This window comes from Pteropus alecto, unplaced genomic scaffold (assembly GCF_000325575.1).
Source record: "Pteropus alecto unplaced genomic scaffold, ASM32557v1 scaffold86, whole genome shotgun sequence".
Taxonomy (NCBI): Eukaryota; Metazoa; Chordata; class Mammalia; order Chiroptera; family Pteropodidae; genus Pteropus; species Pteropus alecto.
The window spans coordinates 20,549,522-20,563,641 of NW_006442109.1; the positions used below are offsets into that span (position 1 = coordinate 20,549,522).

The 14,120-nt window shown below is 33.2% G+C and overlaps 1 protein-coding gene and 1 pseudogene across 1 annotated transcript in view; both read left to right on the forward strand.

Annotated features, from left to right (window-relative positions):
- The window catches only part of DMXL2 (Dmx like 2), a 109,179-nt gene that overhangs the window by 52,378 nt on the left and 42,681 nt on the right, over window positions 1–14,120 (forward strand). Inside the window, 6 exon segments of the mRNA XM_025038842.1 lie at window positions 1–94; window positions 704–1,400; window positions 1,740–1,861; window positions 7,706–7,795; window positions 9,758–9,875; window positions 13,123–13,242. The exon segment at window positions 1–94 is cut by the window's left edge and continues 39 nt beyond it. Of these exon segments, the coding sequence (XP_024894610.1) occupies window positions 1–94; window positions 704–1,400; window positions 1,740–1,861; window positions 7,706–7,795; window positions 9,758–9,875; window positions 13,123–13,242 (1,241 nt within the window).
- LOC112469766 lies at window positions 12,344–12,462 on the forward strand (annotated as a pseudogene).

Genomic DNA, 14,120 nt, shown 5'->3' on the forward strand with positions numbered 1-14,120 from the left:
GCTTTTTACTATTCACCCTGTAGATGGTACCTTTCTAGTGTGGCACATAAAGTATTTGGATGAATATAATCCTGGAATATTTAGACAAGTCCAGGTATATTTTATTGATACAGCAATTATTACAATTTTTATATACATATATAAAAAAGGAAACAGATGCTATGTGGATTTAGCAGGTGTTCAGAATTTTATTTTTGATGAGCAACTGAGAAGAAAATACTTATTCTTGCAACCAAAGAGGATTAATAACCACAACTTTTACAAATCTGGGTTAATTAGAGTAAAATGAATTTGGCTTTGAAATGTATACTGAATATTCTAATATAGATGTGTTGATATTTTTCACAATATTTTGAAGAAACCTAAGAAACTAACCTAAACATGTGATTCAGGATGAGCCCCCTGGATTATTAACTAAATCCAGCTACCTTTATCTGTTTTCTTTTTGAACTTTAGATTTGTGGTTGTGGTCATTTATACATACAGGCAAAGTATTTGAAATATTTTTTTCTTTAGTCTTCTCTTAGGCTACGAATAGCAATATATTACATTAATATAGGGAAGGGATTAGATCATAAAAGTTTGAAAATGATACTTTTTGCTAGGAAGCTGAGAAATGGCATTTTGAAAATGGAAGTATTTTTGGAAGACTTTTTCAGAGGTGGCAGACTACTTACCCTGAATCATATATTGTGTTTTTCAGGTTTCTTTTTCTTCTCGGATTCCTGTTGCATTTCCTTCTGGCGATGCAAGCTCTCTTAGTAAAAATATCATGATGTATGCCTGTATAAATGCTACGAAAGATTCTCACCCCACTCTGTTACAAGAAGATATGACGGCTGTAGGCAGTCCTCACAGATCACAGTCACGCTATAGATCACATAGTACAAATATGAACATTCTAGCTCCCACAGTAATGATGGTCTCTAAACACATAGATGGTTCCTTAAATCAGTGGGCAGTTACTTTTGCAGATAAGTCTGCCTTTACTACTGTTCTAACTGTATCTCACAAATTTAGATATTGTGGTCATCGATTTCACCTCAACGACCTGGCATGTCATTCAGTTTTACCACTGTTATTGACATCATCTCATCATAATGCTTTGTTGACTCCTGAATCAGATCATCAGTGGGACCCAGACAATAAATTAAGTAGATTAATGGATCCTGTAAAACATATAAAAGGTTCCTTGAAACAACCTCTTAGAAATGCAGCCACACGTACATTTCATGACCCAAATGCAATCTATAGTGAACTTATTCTATGGCGTGTAGACCCAATAGGACCTTTGTCATACACCGGAGGAGTATCAGAATTGGCTCGAATTAACTCTTTACATACTTCAGCCTTCTCTAATGTAGCCTGGCTTCCAACTCTAATTCCCAGCTATTGTCTTGGTAAGTGTTCATTTTAATGGTGAACTTAATAAAAACTTTAAACTATTATTTATTATCCACAAAATGGTTTATATTTGTCATTATTAGGAAGACTTTAAAAAGTGTTTAGAACGTAGGCAACAGACATATGTTCAGAATTTGTAGAAGTTTGTTTTTAATCTCTTTGCTCTCATAATCTATTTTCTCTTGAATTTTTTGCTAATAATTTTGTATCCATTAATTATATCTGTTTAGTTATGATTCTTGACCATGGTTATGTCTAAGAAGAAAAGTGACTATTGTATTTCAGCCAATAATAAAAATAAACTGCATGATAATGCAAAGTGTTTATTTTCTCAGGGACATATTGCAATTCTGCAAGTGCTTGCTTTGTTGCTTCTGATGGCAAAAATCTGAGACTCTATCAAGCTGTGGTAGATGCAAGAAAATTATTGGATGAATTATCGGATCCAGAATCTTCGGTAAATATTTACTAATCTTTATTAATTTAGCGAAGCTGATAAGGAATGCTCTTTTACTTTGTTTAGGATCCTTATTTGTTAGTTGGTGTTAAGGGAGTGAGCATATGTTCTGGGCTCCATATGACATTTATTTTTTTAGATTTGTGTTAATGAGATACATGAATCAAAATTACAGTCTACATATCACACTTCAATAGATTTTATATTTAAACAAATACGTTTTTCTTTTTCTAAAATAACACAATTTCTTCTTGACATTTTATACTTTCTAGTTTGGTTCTGTTAATCTTTCTTTGCTCAAAAAAGGTTTTAAGGCAGCTTTACCAAGGTCTATATTTAGGTTAGAAAATTTGAACTTTTCTGCGCTTGATTTACTCTTTAAAAAAAATGCTATGGTTATAATATGTTCCCAGTGGGTGGCAGGATCTCATTCTGGTTGTTCTGTATCTGAACTGGAAATCATATATATTAGTTAATATATAGATTTGATTAGTGAATTTTCTATTTACTTATAAAAACATGGTTCTTTATTAAACAACTGTTTTAATAAAAATCCTTCCAGTATTGAAAACCAAAGTGTCCACTTCATGCCCTTAGATGTGTTGGTGATGTAGATTTAGAATAAGTTTCACTGTCTGCCTTTAAAGAACTTTAATTAAGTTGAGGAGAGAAATTATTAATAGCAGGTTAAATAATAGTTTAAGACAGAAGAAGAGGTATCTGAGGGTGGTATGTAATTAATTATCAGACAGATGGCACTAAAGTATTTCATAATTCAGAGGATAGAGATATCAATTTAGGGTAGGAATAGAAGTCTTTATTAAGGACAGTATTTGGGTTCATTTGTGATGAGTGGATAAGATTTAAAAGACATAGCCTTTGCCTGAGTGAGAGTAGCCTGAAAGAAGTATAGATATAGGAAAGTACAACATGTAAAAATATGACTTATTCCATAAACAGTGAGACAACCAGTTGGACTGGAGCCAAAGGTTTGGCATAGAGAAATTCTAGAATCTTAAAATTAAAGTTGGAAGATACTTTAAAGGTCACCTAGTCTAACCAGCCATCTGATGCTTTATTCCCCTCTACCACATTCCTGCCAATTTGTCATCTGGCCTACAAGGAGAGAAACTCAACTCTAAAGGCAGCTCATTCTGTCTTTGAATTACCCTTACTAGTATACTAGAATTAAATTTGTATTCTTTAAATTCTATTTGTTAGTCCTAATTCCATTTAGAATAGGTCTAATATTTCTAGACATTGTAAGATCACTAGATTATAGTAGTATATGGCCTCTCATTAGATACTGTTATGCTTTGACAGTCACACCACATTCTTTGTATGTAATTGATTCTTTAAATATCCCAAAGTTTATTTTGTGTGTGTGTGTGTGTGTGTGTGTGTTTTGCCAGTAAGCCATTCTGTATTTGTGTATTTGCGTTTGGGGCCCAAATGTAGGCCCATTTTCCCTATTACATTTCACCTTGCTAGTCTCAACAGTGAAACTTTTTAGTGTATTTTGAATTCTGATTCGTTCATTGTTATTGTTTTATGATGCATAGGACCAGCCTATTTGATAAGTACTGTATCTATAGCTTCATCTGAGTCAGTTATTAAAATGTTAAACAGAACAGGAGCAAAGAAATAGCCTAGTAGTGTACATTTGAAATCTTACTTCATTTTTATTGTGTGGCATATTTCTCCAGCTTGTCCTAAGGATTTCTATGAGGCAGCTTGTTATGTTCTTTGCTGAAATAAAATATACCCTGTCTGTCAGATCTTCTGCAGTCAAAAAAGGGAGTCAAATTTCTATGCTATGATTGTTTTAATATACAATAGGTAGAATGTGTGTACCCTGATGTTTCCTGATAACTAAAATGTACTAAACAGACATCAAGCTTTTCTTTTCATTTTACAAAATTGAAACATTTGCCTGTTTTTAGTCTTTTGGCTATGGCATTCCCCCATGAATTCTCAGAAAACATCCTCTGTTGTTCCTAATTGCATTTGCAGAATTTCCCTAACCTGAGCATTATTTTTCCAGAAAATAGAAATTCATTTAGAACAGTTAGACACATGTACACTGATTAAAAATATAATACCGTTTAAAATTTCTTTAGCAATTTTAAACGGTATTATATTTTTAATCAGTGCTAAATTTCTTTAGCAATTTTAAACAGTATTATATTTTTAATCAGTGTACATGTGTTCATTGCCAGAATATAGAAATACAATGGATTTTTGTACATTTATCTTGTGTCCTGCAACCTTGCTGAACTCACATATTAGTTGTTTTTTCTTGTCGATTTCTTGGGATTTTCTACATAGACAATCATGTGTAAATGGAATAGTTTTATTTCTTCCTTTCCAATCTTTGTGCCTGTTATTTTTATTTCTTACCTTATTGCATTGACTGAAACTTCCAGCATTATGTTAAATAAGAGAGGTGAGGTTAGACGTGTTTTCCTTTTTCCTAATTTTAGAGGGAAAGCATTCAGTCTTTCACCATAAAGTATAATGTTAGCCATAGGGTTTTTGTTAGAGACTCTATCAAGTTGAGGAACTTCAACTCTATTTCTATTTTTTCAGTTTGTTTTTTTTTTTTTTTGGATTAAGCATTGAATTTTGTCAAATACTCTTTCTGTATCAATTGGCATTACATGTAATATTTTTCTTTAGTTTTGGTTCATATGGTGAATTACATCAGTTGATTTTCAAATATTGCACTAGCCCTGCATTTCTGGAATAAACCCTACATGGTCATGGTGTATAATTCTTTCTATATATTGGTGAATTCTATTTGCTGTTGTTTTATTAAGGATTTTTGTGTCTATAATCATGAGGGATATTGGTCTATAGATTTTTTGTACAGTATCCTTCTCTGGTTTTGGCATCAGGGTATATACTACTTTATAAAATGAATTGAGAAGTATTCATTTCTGTTTTCTGGAAGAAATTACATGTAATTAGTATTAATTCTTTAAATAGTGTAATTCTCTAGTGAAACTGTCTGGTTTAGAGATTTCTTTTTGGGAGTTTTAACATGATTCACTTTCTTTAATTGGGCTTTTCATGGGGCCCAGTTAAATTTATTTGATTTCAGATAGCAGTTCATGTTTTTTGAATAATTGTGGCAGTTCATGTTTTTTGAATAATTGGTCTCTTATCTAAGTTATCAAATTTATGCATGTAGAATCATCTATAGTGTTACCTTATTATCATTTTGACGTCTGTAGTGATACCTACTATTTTATTCCTAATACCAGTATTAGTGTCTTTCCTATTTTTCTCTATTCAGTTGCTAGAAGTTTGTTAACTTTATTGATGTTTTTTAAGGAACCAGCTCTTTGTTTCATTGAGCTGTTTTTGTTTTGTTTTGCATTAATCTCTGCCCTTTATTGTTTCCTTCTTTCTGTTAGTTTTATTTTTCTTCTTCTTCTTTTTCTTTTTTTCTAGGTTTCATGAGCTAGGAACTTGGAATATTGATTTGAAACTTTCCTTATTTTCTGACGTATGCATTTAGTGCTGTAAATTGGCTTCTCAGCACTGCTTTGGCACTTATAAGTAGCATTTTTGTTTCCATTCAGCTCACTGTGTCCTTGGTGATCCTAGACTTAAAGCTGTAACACTCTAGTTTCTACCTCTGTCTTCACATAGACTTCTCTCTGACTCTGTGTGTCTTCTCTTCTCCTCCTTCTTAGAAGGACACCATTCACTGGTTTTGGCATATACCTAATTCAATATGATCTTATCTTAAAACTAATTATATCTGCAGACACCCTGTTTCTAAGTTACATTCAGAGATTCTTGGTAGACATGAATTTTGGGGGGAAACTCTTCAACGCACTATACTAACAAACTTTTTTTCCTCATCAGTTATATTTGCAGTTGCAGTCAGGAACCTCTAAAGTTTCTTGAACCTCCTTATTGCCTTGAGCCATTTTGACTTTTGGAACCTCATTCTATAAGAAATTCTGAGATTTTTCTCCTAAAATGTAGGCTACAGAGCCTTGCCCTATTTGTTGATCTTAAATTCTTAAGACAATTACTTTCTGTCAAGTTCCCATTTTTCTGCTCATCTTTTTTGTTTTCTTGTTAGAGCAGCAGTTCTCCTAGTTACTTCCTCTACTGATTGTGAGTTGAAAATGTAGCAATAAGTTGTCACATGCTGTCCTCTTCCTCAAATGAAATTTTTAGTAGATGCTGAGAAGAGGCTAGCTTTTTAAACAGTCCATGAGAAACATCTGAAAAGATTTGAATTTTATTCTGTAGATCAAGAGGTAGATTTAGGGGGCACTGAAATTTTTGGACTGGGAGGTAAAGTATAGTTGGTAGATGCATGGACACAGCCAGGAATTTATTAGTCACTGTGTCAGTTATGGCCTAACTGGGAAACAGATGACACACTCATAAAAGTTTAACTGAGGAGAGTTTAGTGAAAGAACGTCTTGCAGACGTGAGCACATGGTTAACCCACAAGGAATAATAGTAAAGCTCTCAGAGTCTAGCAACAGGATGAAGCTGTTATCACCCTGTGGTAGGCAGAATAAGCCCCGCCCCTGCTACCAAAGATGTCCACATGCTTATCCCTAGAACCTGTGAATATGTTACCTCACATGGCAAAAGAGACTTTGTAGATGTGAATAAATTAAGGACCTTGAAATATGGAGATTATCCTGGATTATCTGGGTGGACCCTGTCTAATCAGGAGTCCTTGAAAACAGAGAACCATTCCTGGCTGTGGTTTGAGGGAGATATGACAAAAGAAGAATGGTCAGAGGGATGATGTTACTGGCTTTGAAGATGGAGATAGGGGGCCATAAGCCAAAGAGTATAGATAGCCTCTAGAAGCTGAAAAAGGCAAGGAAACAGACTTCCCAAGAGCCTCCAGAAAGGAGTGCAGCCCTGCTGACACTTTGGTTTTAGTCCAGTGAGAACCATGCCAGACTTCTGAGCTACAGAGCTGAAAGATAATACATTTGTGTTGCAAGGGCCAGTCTTAGCTTCAGTATAATGGAACTCTGACTGTTTTCCCAGATGGAAATATTTGTCTTTTGAACACAGCACTCTCCAGACATATCGAGTCCAAGATTGTGGGGACAGGAATACAGAATTCTGTGGGTGGGTTATTAGATATATTAGGGAGAGGGGTTACTCCTACATCCACCCTTTGGTTTGCAGACCTAGCTGTGGAGGAAATGGCATCTTACTGATCATTAATTTAAGACATATTGTAGCATGGAGGACAGCCATATATTAAACAGTCAAAATTAATGCAAAAATTCCATGATGAACAAAATGCCATGATGAGCAAAATGCCAACATTTCAAATAAAGACAGAATTGAACAGGCCATGATGATGCGTATAGGAGCTTGAGGCAAAAGGGAGAATGTTTATACTATAATCATGTTTCTCTATTTTTTTAATGGTTAATTTTCCCCCAGAATGTTGAAATAGTTGAAAAGCAATGCAAATTGAAAGTAAGTATATTAAAACTGACAACATTATTTTAAGTTTAAATATTTTATACCGAAAAACAGAATTTACTATAATTTTACTTTTCTGGCATTAATGAAAGCAAACTCTTCAATAATACTATCAAAATGTCTGTCTTGGAGCTTTAAGGTTGCAAAATGAAGACATGTTAAAAAAACTAGGTTTTTCTAACTGCTTAGTTAATTTTAAAAATGAGAATGAGTGTGGAAAGTTGAAATATTTCTTAGAATGTTTGAATTGCTATTGTCAGTGAATTAGAGGGGTCTTTAATGTCTGAGATGCTGTATCATATTGACAGTAGATTCATAAATTGTTGATCATTCACATTTTGTGTTTTTTATTTACAGAAACTTATTGGAGAAGTGTTTAATATTGTGAGCCAACAGTCTACTGCTCGACCTGGCTGCATTATTGAACTTGATGCAATAACCAACCAAGTAAAAACATGCTTGTGAATTGGTGATAATATACTTTATCCTAGAGTGCTTTATATGCATATGATATGTTTCATTCTCAAAATAATTCTCTTGTTTGATATGAAATACAGCCAACTTCTCTTGATTCTTGTAGTGAAGATCTAATAATGTAGGAATTATTTTTCTCCAATCAAATTGTATCTATAGCCTTATTTTCTTTTTAAAGATTAGTTAATTCAGTTAGGGAAGCTATGAGGGAAAATATATTACAATTGTATAGATGCGTGGTTTGCTGTTTATTTTTATATTATTACTTATTTTAGCCTAATAGAGAGTGACTTCATCTTTAGAGCATTTGCTTTGTTAGGCTGTGTATTAGATATTTCTGAGGTCAGTTAACATGCTGATGAAAACAGGGTCAAAGTATACATTTACTTTCTAATTACAGGTCTTTTGTGTAGCCAGTGTTCTTCCCCAGCTACTACTTGGGAAAGGCGAACCCTTCTCCCTACAGGAAGTTTGTAAATTCATTCTAGCTCTTAGGATTTTTGTTTCTTCAGGATTATGTTTAGGGACTAAGAGATAGAACTCACATATTCATTCCAAATATAAAAAGAGATTACTTTGGTGAGGAAATTATCAATATTTTCAAAGAAGGAAATGAAAGAGCTGACCATATTTAGAAACAAATACAGAATTATATCACCTTTTTATGGTGCCTTGCACATTCTTTTGGGGAAATCTTTTTGATGAAATTACCTCATCAGTTCTCGGCAGTAGAACTGTGATTGCCCAAATCATGCTTTTTTCAACGTATGATTTTCTTTTTCTACTCCATAGGGATATGGGAGAAGAGTGGATTGGCTTCATTTTCTTAGATGTCTTAATTTTTAACGAACTTAGTGTTAAAATCATCCCCTACTTTAGCGCCTCTTTACTCTTTATCATAGGATATTAAATGAATTGATGATATTCACTAGCATTCTGCTTTTTACTTCATACTTGTTTACAATTTTTTCCTTCCTAGTAGTGGCTGTCTTTACCACAAGAGCTGATAAACTGTAAGCACTGATGAATGACTTAGGCTTTATATAAATGACAAAGTTTAAAACTCATTCTAGGTTTGTGCCCAGTGTACTGTACAATTTCTGTATCCATGAGGACAGCACCCTCCCCTTTTACTTAGTCTTTTTTCTGGGGGAGGCGATCTTTTATACCGTGAATGTGAAAAGATTTAATATTTCTACCTTGAAATCAGTGGGTAGCCACCTAATTGTTTTTGACATACTTCCATAATGAGGTTTTGTTTAGACCTGGCCTTTCTTTGAATTTCTGGTCACTTTTGTGATTCTGTGTCTTTGTTTGTGGTTGTCTTTACTTTTCTCTGGTCCAAAAATATGATCATGTAGCATAGCAGCTGACAGTGATGTTTCATTCATCCTTTTAGAAATTCTATTTACTTACATGTAAATACATTTCTTCAGAGATGTGTCATTCCCACTGGCTGTTGTAGGATCCCTTATAATTCCTACCAGACAGATTTATTGAGAGTACTTTGAAGTCCTTTCTGTTTTTTCTTTTTTTGAAGTGGAATTAGGAAAACTAAAGGAGTCCTGTGCTAGTGTGACTTAACATAGTTAGCTTAGCCTTCTCCAGCCAGACATGAGACCTGATACTTTTGAGCTCAGAGTGGTACCGCAGATTACTTAACTATGTTTTGCTTTTTTTTTTTTTGAGATGCAAACCTGTTGATTTGTTTATATTAGAGGTCCTCAGTTCTGCTATTGGCTGTAGCATCTTTGAAAGTATTTTTCTCTGCCCAGGTAGTTCTGATGATTTTTTTTTCTGTTGGCTTTTTCCTCTTCAATCAGTCACTAGAAAAGAAAATTGTTAGATGTATTTCTTCTACATTAGTGTTCTTGAGGCAGTGGTGTGTGAGAGAGAATTTCAAAAATAAAACTTCAATTTTTTTCATATTTTTAGTGTGGCTCAAATACACAGTTGCTCCATGTGTTTCAAGAAGACTTCATTATAGGATATAAACCGCATAAGGAAGATCTGGAGAAAAAGGAAACAGAAGTATTTTTTCAGCCATCACAAGGTACTTTTAAAAAAATAGTCTTGAGGTTGCTTACTTTAATCTTAAAAAAAGGCCTCCAAGAATTTTTCAGAGTATAGCTCTTTATGTCAAAAGAAATCACTCTCATAATTTTTAGCAGATATACCAGTTCTATCAGAATTGCTTATTTGTAGATTTAGAAGCCATGTGGCTGAAATTACATTTTGAAAGAAAGTTTCAATGGCAACATACTTTTGTCAAGAGATGTTATTTATGAAACCTAGTTTGTCAACCTAGCTACCGTTTATCATTCTATTTCTAATAGTAAATACATACTAACCTACTAAAAAACTGTGTTTATTTAAAGTTGGTATTTTATAATATTTTTAATTGAAAGACTTGGATTTTAAAATATTATTTACATTTTCTGATATTTCTTTGGGAAAAAAAAAAGATTTTCCCAAAGCCTATCTTGATTTTCTTTTAGTTTTTCTGATGAGTTTCTCAGATACTCTTTCTGATTTTATAGCAATTGTATATTGACTTCAATTGTTTCAAAAATGTTGGGGTTATTTGTTTTTATTTTGTTTGGATCCATATTTCAAAGTCCATGGTGTGTTTCATTGTTTATTAAGAGTCTTTTTTAACCTAAAGCGATCCCCCTTTATGCTGTCATCGTGCCACTGAGTTGTTTTAGAGAGTTATTTTACATGAATTTCTCTAAGTAATTACTTGTGATGTCATATAAACTTTTCCTTATAAAGTTCAAGTTAGCTCTATACACTTGATTAGATACAGGTTCAACTTTCTGGGTGATGCTATCTATTTCATCTGTATCATGCCAGAAATAACATGTTACGATGTCTCATTTTTAGTGATTCTCAGAGTCAGAAGATTCAGATAGTGGTTCCAGTGTAAAGTTTGCCAGCAGTCGTTCATATCATGGGTTCTTCCATTGATAATGTTGCTTTTCAAACAATTATTTCACTAAGAACTACAAAATTATGATTTCTAATTTTATCAGTCCTTATTTATTATTAGCTAGAAAGCATTCGTAAAGAAAAGCTTTTCATCAAATGGATTTATTTGGCTACGTTGGAATATGGAGTTATTTTTAGGAAAGGCAGGGTAAGTGCTTAGTTTTTTCCCTTTAATCGACTGTTACAAAGGAAGAAGATTGTACTCACGCTACTTCCAATGGTTACTGATGGATTTATTGTTTGGCTTTTTCTTTTGGGTATTATTATGAACTCATAATTTTTTATCGAAGAATAATATACATATAGAAAATACTCATATTACTCAGATATTTGCATTCTTAGCATATTTCAATTAATTTGCAGTCTTTATTTCTTTTTAATGCTCATATTGTCCTGTATTAGGCTAGTGAGAATCCTTTCAGGTTTGTCTGCTGAGTCCTTTTGATACAACCTCATTAGTCTTAGTAGTTTCCTTTCTTGCAGGCACAGCTAGATATCCTAGCCTCATCTTCTAGATATCCTTTGCAAGAATGGAATCATCCCTCCACACTTTTCCTTTTAATGAAGAATGAGATTTTGAGACCACAATTTGGGCCCTAGCTCTGATTATTGCAAATGAGTTGTTATTATGATTTTCATTTTTAAGGAAAGTTTTTGTTGTTCTATGTAGACTTCATTTTCATATATGAAGAGTACAATTTACATATAAGAAGAACAGGGGAAATTATGTCACCAAATAATGTCTTTTTAAAAAAAAATTGATATGGTAAAATTTTTAATAGACTAAATATTAACAAGTATTGCAAGTGTCACACTCCTGACAAAATTTAAATCTACAGAAGTTTCTTTTTTTAATGTCATTTATTCTTTTTATTATTTTTTTTTACTTTTTAACATTTTATTTTTTTAATATTTTTCTCCCTCGTCTGGTAACCACTAGTCCATTGTCCATGTCCATGAGTCTCTGTTTGTTTGTCCTGTTCATTTGTTACTTTTAGGTTTATATTCCACATATAAGTGATATCATGCGATTTTCAACTTTTTCTGTCTGGCTTATTTCGCTTAGTATGATTATTTCAAGGTCCATCCATGTTCAAATGGCAGTATTTCATCTCTTCTTATGGCTGAGTAATATTCCATTATATGTGTGTACCACAGCTTCTTTAGTCAGTCATCTGTCATTGGACACTTCGGTTGCTTCTATGTCCTGGCCACTGTGAATAATGCTGCTATGAACATCGATGTGCAAATATCTTTTCGAATATGAGTTTTCAAGTCTTTGGGGTAAACACCCAGTAGAGGGATTGCTGGATCATATGGTAGATCAAGTCTTAGTTTTTTGAGGAACCTCCATACTGTTTTCCATAGTGACTGTACCAATTTGCAGTCCCACCAGCAGTGTATGAGAGTTCCTATTTCTCCACATCCTCTCCAACATTTGTTATTACTTGTCCTGTTGATTATAGCCATTCTAACAGTTGTGAGATGGTATCTCATTGTGGTTTTTATTTAAAATGCATAAAATTTCTGGTTTACAGCCATGCTACCCTAAACGTGCCCGATCTCTTCTGATCTTGGAAGCTAAGCAGGGTTGGGCCTGGTTAATACTTGGATGGGATACCACCTAGGAATACCAGGTCCTGTAGGTGTTAAAAAAAAAAAAAAAAAAAATCTCTTCTGCACTTCTGTTGCTACCCTTACCCCATATCTTCTAAGTTTTTAAAGCAATGCTGTTTTCATATAGGAAAAGCGGCATACGTGTTTATTTATTTATTTTTCCTTTTACTTGCCTATTTTTAAAATAAGGAGTTAGTGTCCCAGTGACCTCAAGTGGCGTCCAGTGAGACTGGCTTGGCTTTCGTACTCTCCCTCCCTCTCTTGCTCTCTGTCTCTACCTCTGTCTCGTCCCTGTCTTTCTCTTCCTTTCTCTCCTCCTTCCATGTCTTCTTGTTCTTCCTTTCTTTTTTTGCTTATGCGGCCACTTTCTCTTTTGGTATTTTTATGAACTCATGGTTTTTTTTTTGTATAGTCAATGCGTTTTAATAAAATGTATTCATTATTATTCTCTGGTGCTCAGATTGTACCATCTTTGACTGCTAGGTGTCTCCTCATGTTGGCTTTTGTGTATTTTTGATGTACCCCCATTAGTCTTTGATGGCTACCAAAATTATATAAAACTGCTTCTAAATGTGTATTCTTTCCTCTCCCTCCCAGTTTCTATGCACATCAGGAGATGTTTTAAAAAGTGTCTTCTGTTTTAACCCTATAGAAAAATAATAACTTAAGTATTCTTTTCCTTTGAACAACAGGATATCGCCCACCACCATTTTCAGAAAAGTTCTTTCTAGTTGTAATTGAAAAGGACAGCAATAATTACTCTATTCTCCATATGTGGCATCTTCATCTTAAATCTGTACAGCCATGTTTAGGTAAGTAATTGTAATTTTTATGTAGCGATGATGCGAAATAAATCATTTTACTGAATAAGCTTTAGGTTGCTCAGTTATTTAAAGAGTTAATGAACTGTAAATTGAGTTGGTGCATTGAAGATGTATATGCCAGAGTTTTAATTACAATTTCACAAATCATTAATGAAACAGGTTAATCTAAAAACATTAAGGGCACATTAGACATATTGGAATAGAAAAAGAAAAACTTGATTGATTTTTTTCCATTAATATTTATTGAATGTTTACTATGACTCTGTTCTAGATACTATGTCTCTATAAGTCAGTTTTGCTATAGAATTAATGTTGTACTTTTCCGTTGATTAATACATAATTTCTTCTGATACAGTGTATATTAGCTTTAAGTATCACTAAGAGAAACAGATTTGCTACTTAGAAAAATATGATTGAGAATCTGAAGGTCATAAGCAAAACTGTTTTGGTAACACATTAAGAAATGCAACATTGATAAAAAATTATTTCATCTAGGCTTTTAATATACATATTCATATTAATTTTTTAACAAAGTAGAAAATCTATAGTATGAAGCAAAGAAATTGAGAGAATTCTTGAAGAACTGCACTGATAGTCGTATCAAACTGAATCTCCTTTAAACTACTTAACTCACAATATTTGGATTATTAATAGATTTTATTTCTCATAATTATATAATTTAACTGACTATATATAGTCAACATTTAATACATTAAACTAATTATATATTCTCTTTATAATCCATATTATCACATAACTGTGTAAGTAGGAGTTCTAACTGGGCCATGAACTGGCATTAAAAAAGCCAGATGATTTGATAGAACCTTTCTACCTGTGCATAGTTGAGCCTAATCTTCTTGAGACAG